Genomic DNA, 21,332 nt, shown 5'->3' with positions numbered 1-21,332 from the left:
ACACATGAACAATCTTCTGATATTAGCAAAATAAAAAAATTCCTTCAGTAGCACCTTAAAGACCAACTAAGTTTTTATTTTGGTATGAGCTTTCGTGTGGATGCACACTTCGTCAGATACTGATATTATTCTGATATTAGGGCATTGTTAGTAAGCTATACATGTATGATTGCAAGGCGAAAGCTGTACAGCCTTGACCACAGTAAATCAAACAACGTCTCTCACTGCGTTTCTAGAGGGTGTTTTAAGATAAGCTAACTTGCCCTTCTCAAAAACAAATATTGACTAGAACTGTAGTTCAAATATTGAACAAAATTTATTCTGCTTTAGCAATCTGGGCAATATGACATCTTTTTACAGTTTGTTCACCTGTCCTAAAGTGTGGGGGGGAGGGCAGTTCTTTCTTAACAAAATAAATTACACTACTTATGTGCTTTCTGGCAAATTCCACTGTTTTCTTTGCAGAAGAGCATTTTAAATTGGGGAGCATCATGTGCTTTCCCCCTTCACATGGACTGAAATGGTAGAGTCCAGGAAAAGTTGCATCAAGTGATTTTCTTGATTTTTTTGCTTTCAATTCTTAAACCTCCTTCGTATGGATCAAGTAATTTTCAAGGAAGTCAATGAATTCCACCCCAAGCCTACCCTCCATACACGAGAGGTGGGTGGAAGATGGCTTGGCAGAAGCGCGAGAGGCAACAGCCACCATCTGGCAACATGGGGATGTGCCAAGCAGTGGGAAACCTGCCATGTCAGGTGGAAGCCACCAGAGAAGGTTCTAGATCAAATCCCTGGGACGACCATTAGGTCACTTGCCCACCTCAAGGCAAGAGTGGGGGGCCTCACTTCCTGAGGAACTCCAGGATAAGCACTCGGAGCAAAATGAAGACCCATGGCTTGGGAACAACATGGATGGTGCTGTAGGTGGGGATGAAAATACATGGCTAAGCTTCAGATGGGTCCTCTGAAGCCCCATTCCTGCAGTGCATTTTAAAAAGCTGCTTGGGGGTTCATTGATGTGAGACAGGCACTCATGACTCTCAGAGGCAATATTTACTGGCACACTACTAAAATAATAGTTGCTCCTGTGAATGGAATCAAAAGAACTACAGTATATGAAACATTGGCTCCCAGTACGTTTCCGAGCACAATTCAAAGTGTTGGTGCTGACCTTTAAAGCCCTAAATGGCCTCGATCCAGTATACCTGAAGGAGCGTCTCCACCCCATCGTTCTGCCCGGACACTGAGGTCCAGCGCCGAGGGCCTTCTGGCGATTCCCTCGTTGCGAGAAGCCAAGTTGCAGGGAACCAGGCAGAGGGCCTTCTCGGTGGTGGCGCCCGCCCTGTGGAACTCCCTCCCATCAGATGTCAAAGAGAAAAACAGCTACCAGATTTTTAGAAGACATCTGAAGGCAGCCCTGTTTAGGAAGGCTTTTAATCTTTAATCGATTATTTTATTCTTCTGTTGGAAGCCGCCCAGAGTGGCTGGGGAAACCCAGCCAGATGGGCAAGGTATAAATAAATAAATAAATATTATTATTATTATTATTATTATTATTATTATTATTATTATTAGAGGAACAGCAGATCGTGAAGCATGTTGACTACCAATATGTGATCCAGCCCACCTCAACACTTGCTGCCTTTGTTTAGCTCATCTATGAACTTGTCTGTTTTTCAATACTGAGGTGGGTCCCGTCCCCATCCCCCGCAAGTTGACACTAGGCTTATATTGTACTGTAGTGCAATCATCTTATTGATTTATGGAATGATATGTGAATTGTACTTTAAAAAAAAAAACGCCACTGCAAAATGCATTCTCAAAGGTCAACAACTTGGGGGGTGGACCCAAAACCCACCCTATCTTACACTGTAGAAGCTCCAGACTGTTTGTACTCTGGGGTGGGTGGGGACTTGAGCTTTGCTCCATAGTATTTCAGCTGATAAACACAGTGGGTGGAAGAAGAAAAAAGAGAGAGAATATTCTCACTTGAGTGATAAACACAGAGGACGCTGGGGTGCTTCCAATATTGAAACAAAATTTGGACTTGAAGAAGGTAAGTGTGATCCTGGAAATAGGAACCTTTTTCTGTCTCTATGCACTAGTGAAAGAGAGAGTTCTTCATTAAAAAAAAAAAACTCCCATGTAATTTTGCTTCGGCCAGATTCCAGCCACAAAATGATTGCCAATAATTGTTTTTAGCAGTCTTAATCTTCTTGAAAATTCTAGTGCTACTATACATTTGCTTTCCTTGTTGTTCTACGTCCTTGTCTCCATATGGACGAAAGGCAGGATTTAAAATACTTTACATAAAATAACATTTGCATGTGTACTGGGGCTGCAACTATACACTGCAACCCTATGCGGGTCTACTCAGAATTCAGTCTCATTCATTTCAACTGGGTTTGTTCCCAAGTAACTGATACAGGAGCGTGGGCTTTAGTTGGTTAATTGATTAGATTAAAATATTTTTCAAGACCTTCTAAATGTTAAGGATGATTAATACAAGCACTTATAAAAATTGTGACCACTAAGCCAATCCTGAGAAAACTCTCACACAGGAGGGATGCCTCTTCTAAAAATAATAATAGATTCATTTGAAGATGGGTTTTCTATGACTCGCCTGAGAAGAAATCATGCAGTGCCCTTCCTGGCAGCTATTGCTCCCTCTACCCTCTGTTAACAGAACCTATAACATCTTTCTAGTATGGTTTTGAATCAATGCACTCCCTCATCATTTCTATATCTTGTTATTTTTATTTTCTAATTTCATTTTCAGAGAAGGTTGAGGTTTTTCTGACCACAATTAGTTTCACAATCCCCCAATTGTCATTTTCCCTATGACATTTCAAAGCCAGTTTTGTATATAAGCACATTAGGTTCAGTCCACAGCATCTTCAGTCATAGGTGTTGGGGCAACGGAGGTAGGTGAAATACTATTCACAAATGTGAATGGCTTCCTAAACCAAATAAGTTCAGGGAAGGTTTCAGATCACAAACTGCTTGGGGGGGGGGCCTTAGCCTTTTAGAGGGGCCTGCTATGGTCCCCATCCTGATCAGAGGTTTGTGCTTGCTGTTTGCACTAGAAAAGCTCCAATAAATTTCACTTTAAAAAAATTACCACAATGGATTATAAAACATGTATTTTAGCATAAAATGCAACTACAAATCCATATGTTGAGATGAAGGAAGTATTTAAATGTGTGTGTGTGTGTGTGTGTGTGTGTGTGTGTGTGTGTGTGTGTGTGCAGATCTCTTTTTTTAAAAAGTCACATCTTAAAGAGGAAATGGGATGGAACAGATTTATGAATGAACACATGCAGAACTGGCCAACCCTAGTTGAAACTCTCCCTGTTGTGCAACATGTGTGCAAAACTTACAGGGAGGCTATGCCATGTTGAACATCCAGAGTACAAAACCTCCTGTTGGTGCTATTGATACACATTCCCTGAGCCTTTATTCAAATATGCTCAGTTGCTACTCTTTATGTGCATTTGCCAATCGACTCAAAAGTACCTGAAATTATATCTTACATACAACATTTTTTTTCCATTCAAGACGAACAAAATCATTATTTCACACAACTGTTTTACTGGGATCACTTTAGAACTGTTCTCCGTAAAAAAAATTGCAGTAGATCTTGCTGAAAAGGCTATGCATGCATTCTTCTAAAATCAACTTTCTAGGCATGGGATTCCTTTGGACTTTTGGCTTCCTTCTCTTGCCGGCGGCATTCTCACAAAGCGCAGTCCCCACTGCAGGCAAGGACAACACATGCCCTTTCATTCTTGGAATGCCTGGGAGCAATGGATTACCGGGTCCAGCAGGACACAAGGGTGATCAAGGTACAGTTACAAAGACTAGTCAGGGATGGGCTTAGTGGAATGGGAATATGCCATACTCTTCTCTTTGCAAGCAATCCTTACAGTATAGACCAGGCATCCCCAAATTTCGGCCCTCCAGATGTTTTGGACTACAATTCCCATCATCCCTGACCACTGGTCCTGTTAGCTAGGGATCATGGGAGTTGTAGGCCAAAACATCTGGAGGGCCGCAGTTTGGGGATGCCTGGTATAGACAAATGACTGTTGTGTAGTAAGGACCTTGGTCAGCAATGGCCGCTCGCCGCCTTCCCAGGGGCGACGTTTACAGCCCCTTGCACTCCAGCCTCTTTACCCCACCACCAGGGCCGGATTTAGGTTTGATGATGTCCTAAGCTACTGAAGGTAATGGGGCCCTTTATATGTCCAGTTGTCCTTTGTCAACAACAAATAGTCACTGTTTTTTTGTGTTGAATATATGCTATATGGTAATTTATGGACCTAATCTGCGGGAGGCAGTGGAAGACAGGAGTGCCTGGTGTGCTCTGGTCCATGGGGTCATGAGGAGTCGGACACGACTAAACGACTAAACAACAACAATAGGTAACTAAAGCAATTTGCACATGTTGTCATGCAACCAGTCCATGCAGAATGTAGGCACCCTATATATAGAAATGAGCAAACCAGTGATACTTTAGGGAGCAGGCTAGCAGGCGGGGCCCATTACTTACATCATAGGAGCCTACACAGCACAAAATACTGTTGCTGTATGTAGGTTTTTTATTTTACCGTATTTGTTTTTTACCCTAAATTTTGAAAAAAATACATCCAGGTTTTTTTTTCCTTTAGTTTTTTTTGGGGGGTCCCCAAGGGAGTGGGGCCCTAAGCTATAGCTTGTTTAGCTTATACGTAAATCCGGCACCGCCCGCTGCACACACTGACCAGATACCAATCAAAGTTGAATACCGTGGCAGCCAAACCAAACTTGCTGGCCATCCGGACATTGGCCCCAGCCCTGCCAAACCAGGCAGCAATGCTTCAAAAGGCCCATCGCCTGGTGGAGCTCTGCAGCGCAGTCAGCCATTTTTAATTCCAGATCATTATCTGCCTGCGTTTGTACTCTCCCACTTCACCTTAGAATTAGAGCAAGAGGGGAGGGACCACGACTGGGAACCATTCTGAGGAGGGAGCAAAGTGACCTGCATTGAGGTGCTACCACTCTGTGTGTGTCTCTAAACCAGACCGCTGTCATTTCTGCCTCCCCTGGCACTATCCTAATTGTCACTTTTTGAGGATACCCCCCCCCCTTGGCTTTGGTTTGGTATCTAGGGGACCAATGATAGCCCTGATGGGATGGATACGGCTCAGTCAGTAGCTGCTGATTCTTACAATAAGGCAATCTGAGGTGAGCTTCATGGCTCAGTGTAAAATAAACCATTAGCCATTAGTCAGAACTTTTCGAAACAAGTATTTCTGTATTTGATGCCGAAGTATGAGCGCATCACCGCCAGAACTGGGCCGTCCACTCAAGGTTTGATCGGGATCTAAATGTTTGTCCATGCAACGGGTGTTCTTGTAGAACTTGAACATGGATTCGTATTTCTTACGTCCTGTTATTCCTGCTCAATTAATCCCTTGATTTCTAGGGCCCCAAGGAATTCAGGGACCTCCAGGAAAAGCTGGGCCTCAAGGCGCTAAAGGAGATCGGGGTCTAGTAGGTGAAAGAGGACCAAAGGGGGACCATGGAGCAAGAGGTAGGAGCCTATTCATAGATTAGCTACCTGCTAATCTGCCATCTTTCTTCTCTGGTGGACAAATCATACTGGACACTGAGGAGACAACCTCTGAATGCAACCTGCTTTCATGTAAGAGTATTTGCAAAGTACAAGGCATCATCTCAATGGTTTCACTTTCCTTCACCAGGTAGTAGTAAAGTCAAAGCCACCTGAAATCAAGGTATAATTCCACCTACAGCCACCTAAAGCAAACAAATACGGTGGCTGTATCTGGGAGCACATTTATTCTGACAAATAATTACAAAGAAAGATCTCACCTTGTGGCGACATTTCCCTGTGACAACGGATGAGAAAATCCATCACTTCTAAACTAACTGCACATTTATTTTGGCTATATCTCTATTATACCACAAGAGGGCGCATTTAAACCAACTAGTAACAAATGACCAAAGAACAAAAACAACCCAAACAGGGAAATGCCACTTCCTGATGATTCTTCAAAAAACCTGACTCTGGAAAACCTGATCTGATAAACTCATAATAGAATTGTAGAGTTGGAAGGGACCCCAAGGGTCATCTAGTCCAACCCCCTGCAATACAGGGATCCTGCCCACAGCAGTCTCTGAGTGGGCTCGAACCACCAACCTTCCCAGTAAACAGCCAGACACACTGTGATTGCATCACAGAGAACATCTGAAAGAAGATGATTGTCAGTACAAAGACCTAGGCAGACCAGGGTCATCTGGTTGTTTCAGTTTCATAAAATTCACATTTTGTAAACCTATAACAGGAGCATTTCTATGGTCAGGGGCTCCAAGACTTGACCACACTGTATTTCCCCAGGTGTCACCAAGAAATGCCCACAATAGGCTTTATGCCAGTTAGTTTGGAATAATGGTTGGCTTTTTTGCTCATTATATAACAATGTCAGTAGTTTAAGACTCCCCTCTCTATACCGGTAGGTACTCAGTTGCTGATGCAGTTCGTCCTACACCTATTAGGAAGTCTGCCTAAATGCCTCCACCTATGTGATTCCTATAACAGCATACTTAGTGGATATAGTATAGGCATAGGCAAACTCGGCCCTCCAGTTGTTTTGGGACCACAGTTCCCATCATCCCTGACCACTGGTCCTGTTAGCTAGGGATCATGGGAGTTGTAGTTCCAAAACATCTGGAGGGCCGAGTTTGCCTATGCCTGATATAGTATCATGCTTCCATCATGATCTACTAAGAGTGCTGTTAGAGAAACCACATTGGCAAAATCCTTTACATGCGCCCCAATCAAGGTGAGAACAATCACATCTCAAACAAGATACGTGGGTCCAAGTTCCTAATAGATGGCAGTGGTGATTTGCAGCATTTGCACAGAGCAGCCAGGACTGCATTTGTATAGTCCTTTAAAACAAACAAACAAACAAACAAACAAACAAACTGAAATCTATTTATTGAGCTGACTTAAGCCTCATAATACTTACCCATTCTACCCATTTTGCTTCAATTTTGATCTATCTCCAATTTGTGTTTTTGGAAAAGTTTGCTAAAGAAAAAGAATAAAGAGAAACCAGAATCCTACCGAGAACAAACTATTTAGTGGAGAAAGGGAAATGGAGATGGCCTCAATCACCAGCTGCCGGACAGCTGATTGATAGGATTCCAGTTTTTTTGTTAGTGTGTGGTTTTTGGAGATGTCAATTAGGCAGGTTTGCATGAAAATGTGAACCAAACAATTTCTTCCCAAGCCCAACCTTGCCCACCTGAATCTAGGCAAAAATAGTTTCGTTAGACAACTGGGGTCATCAACTTGTTTTTAAATCAGCAGCTTTGACTTCTGAACTGCATTACTTCCTGTGTTTATTAAAGTACTTTTTCAAAAACTGAGAAGCAGAGGCGGAGAATCCAGAGGTTTTTGACGCTGCACTTGTGGCTTACCACAGAGGTGGTTCCTCTGGCTGTCATGCTTTTCTCAGTACTGTATATGCTTTACATCTCAATATTAAGAATTTTGTCTTTATTGTTACCTCATTTAGAACTTCAGCACCTGGAATCTGAAGTGGCCCATTTGAAAGAACAAGTAGAGGCTCTGAGAAATGCTATGCTCAAGAACCAAAATGGTGAGATAATGGAGTGGACGGGCAAGAATGTGGATATCAGATATCATTTTCTGCGAAACGCATGAAGTTATCTATCAAGTGTCCTGCAGAGGGACCTACCGGTACATGTTGATTTTAATATGACGATGCAGCCTAAATCCAGCTGCTCTGGCTCTTGGAGTTAAAGCTCAGAGAGAGAAAATCAACAGATTGTAAGCTTTCTCAGGACTGTACCACTTTCAAGTGGCAAGGGCAGGGCTACATGTCTGAAGGTTCCCCATCCAAAAGGGCAAAACAATCTCCTTCTATATAGATTAGTATGTTACGAAGGAAGCTCAGCTGATCCTACTCCGCGCCAGATTTACGTATAAGCTAAACAAGCTATAGCTTAGGGCCCCACTCTCTTGGGGGTCCCCCCCAAAATTAAAGAAAAAACCCTAGATGTACATTTCAAAAATATAAGATAAACCTCTTAATTGTATTTCAGTTCAACAATTACTTTGATAAAATACATATTTTGTTATGTGCAAATGGCTTTAGATCAGGGGTCAGCAACCTTTTTCAGCCATGGGCCGGTCCACCGTCTCTCAGACCATGTGGTGGGCCGGACTATATTTTTTTTTGGGGGGGGGAATGAACAAATAACCCAGAGATGCATTTTAAATAAAAGCACACATTCTGTTCATGTAAAAACACCAGGCAGGCCCCACAAATAACCCAGAGATGCCTTCTAAATAAAAGGACACATTCTACACATGTAAAAATATGCTGATTCCCGAACCGTCCATGGGCCAGATTTAGAAGGCAGTTGGGCCGCATCTGGCCCACGGGCCTTAGGTTGCCTACCCCTGCTTTAGATACCTATTAGGTTCATAAATTACCATATAGCATGTATTCAACACAAAGAACAGCGGCAATTTTAGACAGCCCCCTACTGTCTAAAATGGCAACTGTGTTGGCTCTACATTGCTAATAAGGTCATTAGTTCTGATTTGCTATCGTTGAGTTAAACCTGATTCTGGCCATGAACATGAGGATTAGACGTGGGAAGAACTGCTAAGCTTCATATGACCAAAGCATTAATTGTATGATTTATGGCAAACCTGATTCCCATTCATATTTGTAAATAATTATATAGTTAAAGTCACAGCAGGTTTAGCACCTATTCTAACTATAGTGATTTACATTTCCTAAGGGCATTTCAAACCAGCAGAGAGACAGTGCACTCCGATAAGTCCCCACACTAAAGATTACTGTACTTGAATATCAATGTGAACTCGTAAGGTTCAACCTAAAAGACACTACCCAAACTTCATATTAAAAAACTAAGCATCAACATGAATCAACAAAAGTGGTAGAGAGTGCTTTGCCACCCATTAGCTAGCTAGAATGTAAGCTTAAAATACATTTTCCATCAAGTTCTGTGATTCTTTCCTCTGGGCAAGATGCAAGTTGGAATGGAAGAAGGATGTGTATAATCCTTTTCCAGTAAAGGGATCAGACCATACCTTCTCATTGCTTCTCATTGCAGAAGGCCCCCAGTTCAATCCCTGCTATATCCTCTTAAAAGGATCAGGGGTCATAGAATCAGAGTTGGAAGGGGCCACGAGGGTCATCTAGTCCAACCCCCTGCAATGCAAGGATCTTTGGCCCAACCTAGAGCTCAACCTAGAGCCCAACCTAGAGCTTCCGTTTTGTACAACCTTCCCAGACTGCCTTGCACTTGAGGAGGAATAACTAATCAAGTACCATTCAGTGAAGCCAAAACTTAACGCAGCTGTGTAACTGATTCTATATTCCTCTAGCTCATTTATTCCCAAATGGCCGAAGTGTTGGTGAGAAGCTATTCAAAACGGACGGCTCCCAAGGCAGCTTTGAGGCAGCCAAAGCGACCTGCTTCCAGGCCGGTGGTCAGCTTGCCTCTCCGAGGTATTCTGCTGAGAACGCAGCCATCCAGCAAATAGTTGCTCGTCACAACAAGGCAGCTTATCTGGGAATGAACGACTTGCAGTCAGAAGGCACGTTTGTCCACCTGAATGGCAATGAAGTAAATTACACCAACTGGGCAAACGAAGAGCCAAACAATGCTGGTGGGAAGGAGGACTGCATTGAATTCTATCAGGATGGCAAGTGGAATGACAAGTCCTGCACAGAAAGACGGTTAATAGTGTGCGAGTTTTAATCTTGGCTGCCAGTCTTTAATCTTCTGCCCAGTCGCAAGACATGCAAGATCCCCGATCGTATTTGGGAATATCCAGTAAGAACCCTGTTAGAGAATGGGGACTATCCACTGGCCCCCAGTTTCTGTACAAAGCGAGAAACCATCTCCTCCACTCGGTCCGTATTTTAACAGAGTCCTCTTTTTACGCAACTCAAGCATCCATTTCAAGAGACACAACCCACAATAGCCTGTTTGCTCATTATGGTACCATCTTGCTCACTATGAAGCCACACAATGTAATAGCAAACCCACTGCATTTCTGCTTGCTCATTCCATCTGCGATTTCCACTTGTCTATTCCAAAAAAATTTTTTCCCCTAACCTGATTTATGACATCTGAACACTGGAAGTGACTTAACCTGCAGAATTAGTTGGGAAATCTTTCTGTCCATCCTCCATTTTTGGCATTGATTTCCACCATTTCCTGGCCTTTCACTTTCTGAAATCTCAGATACTTCACCAACTTCCCCCCATTATTGTTACAGTTGTTATGGAACAACTTTGTTCTTTTGCATTTCCCCCGGGGATATTTCAAATGTGCACTTATGCAGGTGTGTACAATACAGCATCCTACACGCGCAGAGCCCCACACCTCTGCTTCTTCTCATTTAATTTTTGCTACTTTAAATATGTGGCACAAATAGCCACACAGGCAGTAGCAGAAAACCTGGCACTGGGGGAGCTGGTGTCACTGTGTGTGCTGTTATAGAAATTCTTTCCAGACACCTTCAAAGGCTAAATACCTTTCAACATTACTCCAATGAAAATAGGGATGTCCTAAGAAGCAGGACATTTGATCAAATCAGGAACTGGGACGGCTTCTGTAAATCTGGGACTGTCCCTGGAAAATAGGGGCACTTGGAGGGTCTGAGACTACCAGTTGGCAGAAATAAATCTATACACCCTCACTAATGCATCTCACAATATTCCAAAAGCTCTTCTAAGCACCTACTTTGCCTTCGCCCTAATGTTCTCATTTTCTACTTGTATTGATTTTTTAAAAGAAAGGATGGAGGATTTTTTTAAAAAATGACCCCATGAAGTGGTAACTCTATTTTACTACTTCAGATGCAGGGAAAGGACTTTTGCCAACTTTTCCAAATTTGAAATAGCGGGTGCAGAATGAAACTCTCAATCTAAGGACTCAGCTAGATTGGTAAAGAAAAAGTGTTTTATATGTGTTGTATATGCGATATAACGCTGCGACACCAGATGGCGCTGTGGAGTCCCATCTTTCCCAACCGGATTTCCCTGTATGAGTTTACAACGTGTTTAAATGAAACACTTCTTTGGTGTATCCAGCCTAAGAGTGTGCAAAATTAAAATAAAAGATATACAGAAATACCTTTGGTTTGTTTGATTTAGTTCTGAATCTAACTTTCCCTAAAGTGATTTTTTTCTTTTTAGCAGCAGCCATAGACCACTTTGCCATACTATGTTGCAACAGTGTTGTGTAATTCTGTGCTTTAAAAATGAAGGGGAGGGATTTGCTTTGACAAATAGCAACTTCAGTGATATATTGGCAGTTTCCCCAGATAGTTCTTGCTTCATCTGGACTTTTCTTCAGCTGAGAGTCATTGCTGCATATTTTGTACATAGGGTTAAGAGATGCATTTCACACAAGAGGATAGAGAGTGGGTGGATCCACCAGGCCGTAAACCACTTTTAAGTGATATGGGGCTGGGAGGGAATCAGATTTTGCTAGGTCATACTCGGAGAGGATCTGCCGAAGGTAAGCTGGTAATTTTTCCTTCACTGCTGTATAAATCATGACTTTTCACAAACCAACCTGCAATCAATGTTAATACTCTGCTAATCTATGCTGTGTTGCTGCTGTGCCAAAATCTTAATCACTTTTGCCAGAGTTAAAAGATGGATCCCAGAGAAAGAAGAAGTTCGTATTTCAAGGTTGGCTGTATTCCCTGGTGAATGAACAGTGGGGCCTTGTGCCATGCCATAGACTTTGAGGCAAGGCATGAACTGGGGAACATGATGCAGCTAAGCAGGTCTGAGTTTGATCAACACCAGGTTGGGAGACTACCCAGGAACCCCATGTACTACAACAGCTTATCTACTCTGGTGCAGAACAATCCAATCTTTAAGATCTTCCAAAGAGACCCTATTGGTCATTTCATGGCCAGCAGACAGTTATCACATGGTGACAAATGGGTCTTCTCAGCGGTAGTACCTACCACTGGGATGTCCTCCCTCAAGTCATTTGTGATTGCATGTCCAACTACACTCAACCTTCCCTTGTCTGTATACTAAAACCCAAGAGGACATGATAAACTTCCTCCCATGGGTCCCAGTACTTCCACTTTGTCAATCAGTTGGTGAGGACCAGGTCCAAGATAGATGGTAATATGGGGGTCGGAGGACAGTATTTGCCAACAGTTATTTATTTTGCTGTTTTATGGTGTGCGTGGTCACTTACTGCTCATTTTCTTAAACAGTTAAATACATACGGGACACTACTTTTCGTATAGATATGCTGCTATTTATACAGACTACAGGTAAGTTTGAACTTGCCGAAACTACCAATACCCCCAAGGATTAAATCTGACATGTTTTCATTTTATTTCTCTCCTATAAAATCCAGCTTGACCAAGCTTATTACTCCTACTCCTGAGTTATGCACCCAAACAGGCAACAAAATAAGCTACAGTGGGATTTTGAAACTTGACACTGGAAGTCTCCATCAATACCTGGCATGGTTATAAAGTAATAACAAAGAACAAAGCAATCATGTTTCAAGAAATAAATAACTGCTGGATGGATGAGAGTGAGGGTGAAAAAAATGAAGTTCAGCACCTTGGCTTCAACTCTGCAAACACATTATACATATAGAGAGCAAACAAGTCAGGATTAGCACTGACTGATTTGGGTCAATTGGCAATCGGCTCTTAGAAAAGCCACTTCCTTACAACCCAGCACAACCAAGAAGCCAAAATCAGTGTCAGGAGTGGCATTCAGCAGGGTGAAGGAGGCAGCCTTAATTTGGGGTGGGTCAGTGAGGGTGGGGGTGGAGAGCAGTGGAGAAATGGGACTGGTGTCTGAATGGTGCAACAAGATCTGTAAACACGCTGGCCCTTGGGATGAGCTCCATTTTAGGCAACAGTATGACTTGGGCAAATGATCAGCCATTCATATGAAAGGGTGGCACTACACCAGGCATAGGAAAACTCGGTCCTCCAGATGTTTTTGGACTACAATTCCCATCATTGACCACTGGTCCTGTTAGCGAGGGATGATGGGAATTGTAGTCCCATCTGGAGGGCCGTTTGCCTATGTAGATAGGAACAAACCTGGCACTGAACATCTGGGGTCAACAAGGGCAGTGAGCATGTTTAACCCCTACCCCAATGGAGTCTATTGGCCATCCGAATGCTGTTGAACTCCCAACTCTCATCATCCCTGAGTACTGGCCATGCTGGCTGGGAGTTAAAGCCCAACAACATCTGGGTGGCCTCAGGTCTCCCATCCCTGCCACAGCGAATAATAAATTGTCACATGGAGGGATACTGCCATTATGAGAATAAGTCCTGAAGGGACCAACTTGGCTGTGAGTCCTGGAAGATCTGTTCCCTGCCTTGTAGGCCTTTTCCACCTGGCCTGGGAAGGTGGAGTTCGGACTGACTCCAGCTGCAGAAGCTGAGGCTGCTGAACCAATTCTTGGGCTGGGTATTGTTTTTGTTGGGGCGGGGGTTGTTGCTGCTATTGATATTTATTCATTTGTATCTTTATTTTAGATCTTGTTGTGATTTATGTGGAAATGGTTTAGTTTGGCTGTGTGCTTTTTAACCGTATTTATTGTCTAGGACTACTGCTAGGACTACTGTCTAGGACTACTGCAGTCACAAAGAGTCGGACACGACTAAACAACAACAACTGCTGTTATGTTGCACATTTGTGGGGGGGGGTTATGATGTACGCCGCCTTGAGCATGGTTTGAACTGTGGAAACGTGGCATACAAATATAGAAGATGGATGCCTGACACACTTGAGTCTGAATGGTCCAGGCCTGACAGACCCCACAGCAGAGTGCATTGTGACTTTGCACAGGGACAGACAAGGTCCCTGGGGACACCACAGTGTGTAAACCCTCCCTTCACCCCCACCTCAACTAGCATGATGGGAGCCATTTTGCTGCTAATAGTATAAACCAGTGTTTCCCAAACTTGGGTCTCCAGCTTTTTTTAGACTACAACTCCCATCATCCCTAGCTAGCAAGACTAGTGGTCAGGGATGATGGGAATTGTAGTCCAAAAACAGCTGGAGACCCCGCAAAAATTGGGGTGGTGATGATATAAACTGGGGTGTAGCGGGGGGGGCTGTGTATCTGTTCTCCCCTATGCAGTTTGAGACTTCACTTGTTCAAATGAAAACCTGAAGGTAGCTAAATTCACACATAAATAGGCCCAGCAGTTGATATTAGCCGTGTCAAGCCATAACTGAAGGCAAAATACCTCTGGTTATACCTCTGGTTAGTCCTGAGGACTAACAACAGGGCATTGCTATTCTACAAGCCCCCGTTGGTAAACACTCGGCAAAATCTGGCTTGCCACCCTAGATGGATTTTCCAGAAGGGTCACACGTCCTCTGTTCTCGTGTACATAAACATTTTATCTGAATCAACTAAGCTGCTGGCATTGCCAGATGTCAGAACTCTTGATTTCCCAGCACATACTCCAACCCACTCCACAGTGGCCTTTAAAAAAAACCAATTTCCTTATTTACAGGAACAGGATGAGCAGTTTAACACACATGTATAGTCAGATTAGCCGACCTTTCCCACATGGATAAATGTCACGTCAAACATTGGGCAATAAAGAGACTAGAGTGACCTGCCTAATTCCCCCATCGGTTAAGGTCTCAAATTCAAACCTATCAAGATTTCTGCTTGACTCTGTCACCCTGATTGTAACAAAGGTAGAGTTGTCCTCATAGGTATCCATTTGTTTTACTCTTGTGCAGGGATAAAATAATCAAAATCGGTGCTTCCCAAATCCCCCCCCCATATACTAAAGGGGCAGTCAGTCCCCCGTAGGGTGTCCTGAACCCCTGGCCTACCTGGCGGCAAATCAGTGTGCCACGTCCGAAGCTCAAAGTCCAAGGGTCAATCCACACAAGCGAAGTCCAAAGTCTGAAGGTCAGGAAATGAGGTTCAGGGTCCATCCAAGTAGCCAAGCCTAAAATCCAGCAATCCAGTACAGTCCAGAGTCAAACCCAAAACAGTCCTGTGGAAATCCAGGAGCATCCAAGTCAAGGTCCCTCCGCATGGGCAGTTGAGCAGACAGCACCTCAGCTCTGCTTACCTTTGGTGCCTCACATACTGATTGCAGCACCTGGGCTTGATGAGCAATATGACCCTCACCTGTTCTAAGCCTACTCCAGCAGAGGAATCACACACATTCTCCCCACCTGGCCAGCTAGGGAATTGGGCTGTGGGCCCTTGCCTGCCTCCTAGAGAACATCTCCCACTGTTCCCAACGCCTTAGAGCTTTCTGAGTTCATGGAGACAGGGGCCCCTCTGGCTCTGGTGGTGGGTCCTGCTGCTTTGGTTCCTGTGCACTGACCCCCACCCCACCCCCTTGTCACCCTCCATCACCCTGTAAGGACTTCTTACACCAACCTCTCCATCCCCATCCCCTGCTTGCCCCAATGTGTCCCAGTCCCAGCTGCACCCCTCACCAGGAGCCCCTTCCTCCTCCCTGTTGTCCTGCCAGTTCGTGGCATCTGTCCAGAGGTAGTTGGACTCCAGCTCTCATCATCCCCAAACAGGGAGCATGGGAACTGGAGTCCAGCAACTCCTGGAGGGTCACAGGTCAATTGCCCTCGCCTATGGTGAACTTCTAGCAAACCTTCGATTTTGTGGGGGGAAACCACTCCAAACTGTTTCCAGGAATGAAACTGATGATTAACTGGTTTTGTGACTGCTGGCCTAGTTTGTTATACACATACATCTCTACCTCTGTAATGAAGCTGTTGGAATGGAAAGAGCAAGCAGATTTCTACTTCTTGCTAACAGGGATGAGAGAGTGCTTCCTGCTAACAGGCATTGGCTGCATACACACTGGGATTTTCAAGCACATGATTTCACCCAAAGAATCCTGGAAACTTTAGTTAACCTTCACAGAGCTAGCTACACCAGCACCCTTAATAAACTACAGTTCCCATGAGTCTTTGGGGGCAAGTTATGTGCTTTAGATCCATGGTGTGTACCCAGCCATGGAATGGCTTGCTAGTATGTCAACATTGTGTGGGAGCCTACACAGAGAGAGCAGGCTCGACCACTGCAGTCTTCCAGCAATAGAGGCCGATGGAAAAAGGCCAGTGGCCGACTTTCTCCTACACACATTTGACACTAATTGCCTGAAGAGGACTAATGTCCCCTGAGCATTGTGGATCATGCTAGGACCTGCTGCCACATTTCTGCTACTTCTCCCCCACCCACCCACCCCAAAAGACCCTCATGTTCACTCTGATTTGGGGAGGGGCAATGGGAGTAAATAGCAATGTGCTATTTGCATGAATTGAAACCATATCTGCCAAGTTTTCCCTTTTCTCGTGAGGAAGCCTATTCAGCATAAGGGAAAATCCCTTAAAAAAAGGGATAACTTGGCAGCTATGATTGAAACCTATACCACGGGTGAAGTCAGGTTTACTCTTCTCTTGCTATTTATTATTTTTTTTTGGGGGGGGGGGGAAACATTCATACAAGCGATAAAGCATTGAATAACATGCCAACTAGTTTGACCCTGACTGAGAAATCTGAAGATCCTAATCTATGTTTTAAGTATTTGCCTTGCACAACTTGAAACCTATGACCACCGCTGTAAGATCTTGTTTCCACTTTAGCTTAGGATAACAATGGCCCACTTATGAGGTGGCAAAATCTGAGTCAGACCAAACCAAACTAGACTGCAAGTGTGTGATAGAATTTGCCCCTGAGAAAAAAAAGATTCCTACACACAAATTCCTGCTGTGTGAGAGAAGACTACTGAGGACCTTTTTTTTGCTGTGTGTGGGGAACTCTCTGTAGGGAAGAACATTCAGTCATGTAAGCTCAGATGTACTATCTGGCATGGCCCCAGGCAGAGATGTCGCCTTCAACTAACTATACAAATGCTGTTGTGCTTTGCCTTAGATTTCATCATTGAGTCATGCAACGCCATATCCTCTGCATTCTTGTGCTGGGAGTTTCGTCGGTGAGAATGTCAGATCCAGAGCCATGCAACTGTGAAGAGAAAGTGCGAGCCGGCTGCACGGTTATTCATGGAAGCAATGGATTGCCAGGCATCCCTGGGAGCAATGGACTGCCAGGAAGAGATGGGAAGGAAGGTCCTCGAGGTGAAAAAGGAGAGCAAGGTACGGCATAGGGAATTTCCAAGAGCTATCCAATGGTAGTCATAAAATCACAGAACTGTAAACTTTGAAAGGGCCTTGAGGGCTATATATTCAACCCCCTGCAATGCAAATATCTCAACTAAAGTATCCATGACAGATGACCGTCCACAACCTCCCTCAGGAGTCTATTCTACTGTTGAACAACTCTTACTGTCAGAAAGTTCTTCCTGATGTTTAGTCAGAATCTCCTTTCTTGTAACTAGAAGCCGTTGGTTTGAGTCCTACCCTCCAGAGCAGGAAAAACAAGCTTGCTCCATCTTCCACGTGACAGCCCTTGAGATATTTAAAGATAGCTATCATATCTCCTCTGTCTCCTCTTCCCCAGGGTAAACATTCCCAACCCCCTCAATTGTTCCTTATAGGGCTTGGTTTCCAGACCCTTAATCATCTTGGTTGCTCTCTCAGTATTCGGAGGAAATCATAGCTCAGTGATCCCAAATTACACATCTAGAAAAGACTGCTGATCACTCTCCTCCAAAGAGGTGGAACATAGAGCACACTTGGGCAACAATGAAGACCCCCCCCCTCCCGTTTCCTGCAGAATATCCTTTCAAATTTGTTGGTGCATTCATATGTTTAACTATAATGCATTATGTTTCTCACCTGTCCATCTTTTTCTGTTTATCCATTGGATTAAATGGCAGGTTTACGAGGAATGCAGGGACCCCCAGGAAAAGCTGGGCCTCCTGGCCTTAAAGGGGAAAGTGGTCAGAAAGGTGACTGTGGAGGAAAAGGTAAGGGATGTGGACAACTGCAGACACACACAAGCCAAGAGATTTTACTGACATTTGTCTGAGTTCTATACACAAGGCTTATAAGAATCTATGTATGTAGCACAGGTGGTGCTGGGATGCAGGTGGCGCTGTGGGTTAAACCACAGAGCCTAGGACTTACTGATTAGAAGGTCGGCGGTTCGAATCCCCGCTATGGGGTGAGCTCCCGTTGTTCGGTCCCAGCTCCTGCCAACCTAGCAGTTCGAAAGCACGTCAAAGTGCAAGTAGATAAATAGGTACCACTCCAAGTGGGAAGGTAAACGGCGTTTCCATGCGCTGCTCTGGTTTGCCAGAGGTGGCTTTGTCATGCTGGCCACATGACCTGGAAGCTGTACGCTGGCTCCCTTGGCCAATAACATGAGATGAGCGCCGCAACCCCAGAGTCAGTCACGACTGGACCTAATGGTCAGGGGTCCCTTTACCTTTACAAAAAGAAAAACATTCCAAACGATGGGAAAGGATATGTCTTTATTGAAATATGAATGCATAAAAGTCTAGAGTTGGTTTAGATATCCATCTGAATTAAAATGGCCAATTGATTACAGCTGCAAAATCAGTTTGGTTAAACTGGGGCTGTGTACTCCCATGATTTCCTTTAAACTGGGAGTTCAATCAACAACAAAAATGTTTCATTTATTGATTCAAGCAGATTCTAATTGATGAAAGCAAACAGTCTCATATAAAGTCCCATGTCGCACTACTAATTCATACACATACACATGAGCTGGGATAGCTCAGTCGGTAGAACATGAGACTCTTAAATCTGAGGGTTGTGGGTCTGAGTCCCACCTTGGACAAAAGATTCCTGCGTTGCAGGGGGTTGGACTAGATGACTCTTGTGGTCTCTTCCAACTTTACGGTTCTATGATTCTATGAGCAAGGAAGTATGGTGCCATTTTTTCAGCCTGCTACGATTGTATACACCATAATGACCACATACGTGGGCTTCCAGGGAGGCCAATACTTTACACAAGTTACGCTTCCATGTGAGTCTGGTTGTGACTCCCTGCACTCCTGAGTCACTTATCTGGAGCTGTTGGAAAGTGTGAACCAGTCCACCCATCATATGCAAAAGGAGATCCCAACAAGTGTCTGATATGGAATCTCTATTCTGGCCTCAAAGTCACTATGGTTAGGTAAGGGAGGTGGGTGGAGTCTCTGAACCAGACTTGACCTGATTTGTTTTAGTTTGAAAATAGTTTCCTTGTTCCTTGATGGATGGTTCATTGTGTACACTGTCAACTTTATGCATCTGATGAAGTGAGCTCTTCTGAACCACAAAAATGTGTGCGACATTACATTTGCTAGTCCTTACGTTCTGCCAAGACACTGCTGATATTGCTGCAAAGACTAACACTCTTCTGGAATTAAGACAATGAGAAACTGAATGGGGCAGGGAGAAGGTCAATGGTGGATTTGAGATTTGTCACTTCCGAAGAAGATTCTTCCTTTGTTGTTCTTTTATCATCTTTTATACTTTAACACAAACAGAACAAGAATAATACTGCCCTTTTGCCTTTTAGAACTTGAACTGCTCAAAACACATATTAGTGATTTACAAGGAGAGCTGAAGGCTTTGCAGCTGACCGCAAGCAAAACCCAGAAAGGTAAGCTAGTTGTTTGTGTACCTTGATGAAAGATGTCTGGATTGCCATTAATATCATCCTCTGACAATACACAGTCCTTAACCCAACCAAACCACTCATTTGAGCAACTAAATGTACAGCAATTGCTGTATGGATCAGGCCCAGGTCCTAAATTTGGGCTATTAATGATGAAAGCACATTTGAAATAATTAATTTTGATTGTATTGTCTGTTAGCCATTCTAGGTTACATTTTCTCAAACAGCACAAGAGTAGGAGGAAAACTATTTGTGATTAATGGAGATGACGGTGATTATGAGACTTCAAAAGCGACGTGTAACCATTTCGGTGGCCAGGTTGTTTCTCCAAGGAATGAAAATGAAAACAACGCTGCACTGAAACTCTCTGCAAAAATGGGAAGAAAAGTATTTTTGGGAATGAATGACCAGGAAACAGAAGGCATCTTCAAGCATCTTAATGGCGAACCAATGGAATATTCAAACTGGGCACCAAAAGAACCCAATGGGGTGGAAGAGGACTGCATAGAAATGTATCCAGATGGCAAATGGAATGACATCTCATGTAATGTGGCTCGGTTAATAATGTGCGAATTTTGATCTGACTGTCTTTATGGGTGTTTCTAGATGTATTAAATCAGAATTCAAAAATCTGTTTATTTATTTTTATTTTTGCTTTTAATTTTAATTTTTTATTGCATTTACTTGATAACATAACATTATTATATATGGTCTTTTTGGGGGGGGAATTACAAAACAATGTCAGTTCAAAATACAATACAGTTCACCATACACTCCTACATATATACACTTAAGATTCCCCCCCCATGCCTTTACCTTTTCTATTTTCCTGTTGTACAAAACTTGAAATTAAACTAATTATACTATCTTATAATTTCTTACTAATTTTTAGAACCTTTTCATTCATATATACGGAAATCATTCAATAAGCTGTTTAATTGACCAAATTAGAGAACTTCAGGCACCTTGTGTACCAAATTCCAAAGAGTAGTAGGTTTGCTGGTATGGTAGTATGGAGGCCAAGAAGCTAATAATACAGTCATACCTTGGATCCCCAACGTTTTGGCTCCCGAACGCCGCAAACCCAGAAGTGAGTGTTCCGGTTTGCGAATGTTCTTTGGAACCCAAACGTCCGACACAGCTTCCGTGGCTTCTGATTGGCAGCAGGAGCTTCCTTGGTTGCCTTGGTTGTCGAACATTTTCGGGAGTTGAACGGACATCTGGAACAAATTCCTTTCGACCACCAAGGTACGACTGTATATTGGACTATTCCATTGAATTTGTAGGTTTGCTACATTTGGAATAATATGCAGTTCCATCACTGTTGTAAGTATCTCCTTTCTATACTATATTTTACATTGAAGTTACTGTTTTAGAGTGATAATGATACAACATTTACCTATGTGTTTAGCTAATGATATGAGGGCATATTTGACCATTATTGAAACAGTTTTTACTGTCCCAGTTCATTATCATTACATACCTCACAGCCCTGAGAATGAGAGTCCTACTGACTGCCCTACTGACTGAGCTATCCCAGCTCCATTGCTTTTAAAACAATTTTGAGCAGCCACTCTCTTGATATGATTTGGGGACCATCCTTTTTCACTCAAAAGAAGCAAACTGTTCCGTTTTGAGCAATTTTGTTGGTTGGTTCTTGC

At 43.4% G+C, this 21,332-nt stretch overlaps 2 protein-coding genes across 3 annotated transcripts; both read left to right on the top strand.

The window, feature by feature from the left end:
• The first annotated feature begins 1,915 nt into the window (after positions 1–1,915).
• On the top strand, positions 1,916–11,230 carry LOC118096444 (pulmonary surfactant-associated protein D-like). Its single transcript, XM_035138302.2, has 5 exons — positions 1,916–2,056; positions 3,687–3,845; positions 5,468–5,575; positions 7,587–7,670; positions 9,455–11,230. Exons 2-5 carry the CDS (start codon positions 3,689–3,691, stop codon positions 9,829–9,831), a joined length of 726 nt encoding a protein of 241 aa, XP_034994193.1. The 5' UTR covers positions 1,916–2,056; positions 3,687–3,688; the 3' UTR covers positions 9,832–11,230.
• Positions 11,231–11,442: 212 nt separating this feature from the next.
• Positions 11,443–20,778, top strand: LOC118096443 (pulmonary surfactant-associated protein D). 2 transcript variants are annotated; one of them, XM_035138299.2, is made up of 5 exons: positions 11,443–11,601; positions 17,017–17,237; positions 17,921–18,010; positions 19,573–19,656; positions 19,871–20,773. In XM_035138299.2, the coding sequence occupies exons 2-5, from the start codon at positions 17,033–17,035 to the stop codon at positions 20,248–20,250; spliced, it is 759 nt and encodes a 252-aa protein (XP_034994190.1). In that variant the 5' UTR covers positions 11,443–11,601; positions 17,017–17,032; the 3' UTR covers positions 20,251–20,773. The 2 variants fall into 2 exon arrangements, with proteins under 2 accessions (XP_034994190.1, XP_034994191.1); XM_035138300.2 differs by lacking the exon at positions 11,443–11,601 and adding an exon at positions 11,613–12,382 and having other exon boundaries at positions 19,871–20,778.
• The last annotated feature ends 554 nt before the right edge of the window (positions 20,779–21,332 follow it).

Source organism: Zootoca vivipara, chromosome 5, assembly GCF_963506605.1.
Source record: "Zootoca vivipara chromosome 5, rZooViv1.1, whole genome shotgun sequence".
Taxonomy (NCBI): domain Eukaryota; kingdom Metazoa; phylum Chordata; class Lepidosauria; order Squamata; family Lacertidae; genus Zootoca; species Zootoca vivipara.
The sequence above is the reverse complement of the archived record's forward strand: the minus strand, read 5'-3'. Positions and strand labels throughout refer to the sequence as shown.

Coding starts and splice junctions, on each gene's coding strand:
- LOC118096444 (XM_035138302.2), top strand. CDS start 3,689: ATGGGATTCCTTTGGACTTTTGGCTTCCTTCTCTTGCCGGCGGCATTC. Junction 3,846..5,467: donor AGGACACAAGGGTGATCAAG/GTACAGTTACAA, acceptor CTTGATTTCTAG/GGCCCCAAGGAATTCAGGGA. Junction 5,576..7,586: donor GGGGGACCATGGAGCAAGAG/GTAGGAGCCTAT, acceptor TACCTCATTTAG/AACTTCAGCACCTGGAATCT.
- LOC118096443 (XM_035138300.2), top strand. CDS start 17,033: ATGCAACGCCATATCCTCTGCATTCTTGTGCTGGGAGTTTCGTCGGTG. Junction 17,238..17,920: donor AGGTGAAAAAGGAGAGCAAG/GTACGGCATAGG, acceptor ATTAAATGGCAG/GTTTACGAGGAATGCAGGGA. Junction 18,011..19,572: donor AGGTGACTGTGGAGGAAAAG/GTAAGGGATGTG, acceptor TTTGCCTTTTAG/AACTTGAACTGCTCAAAACA.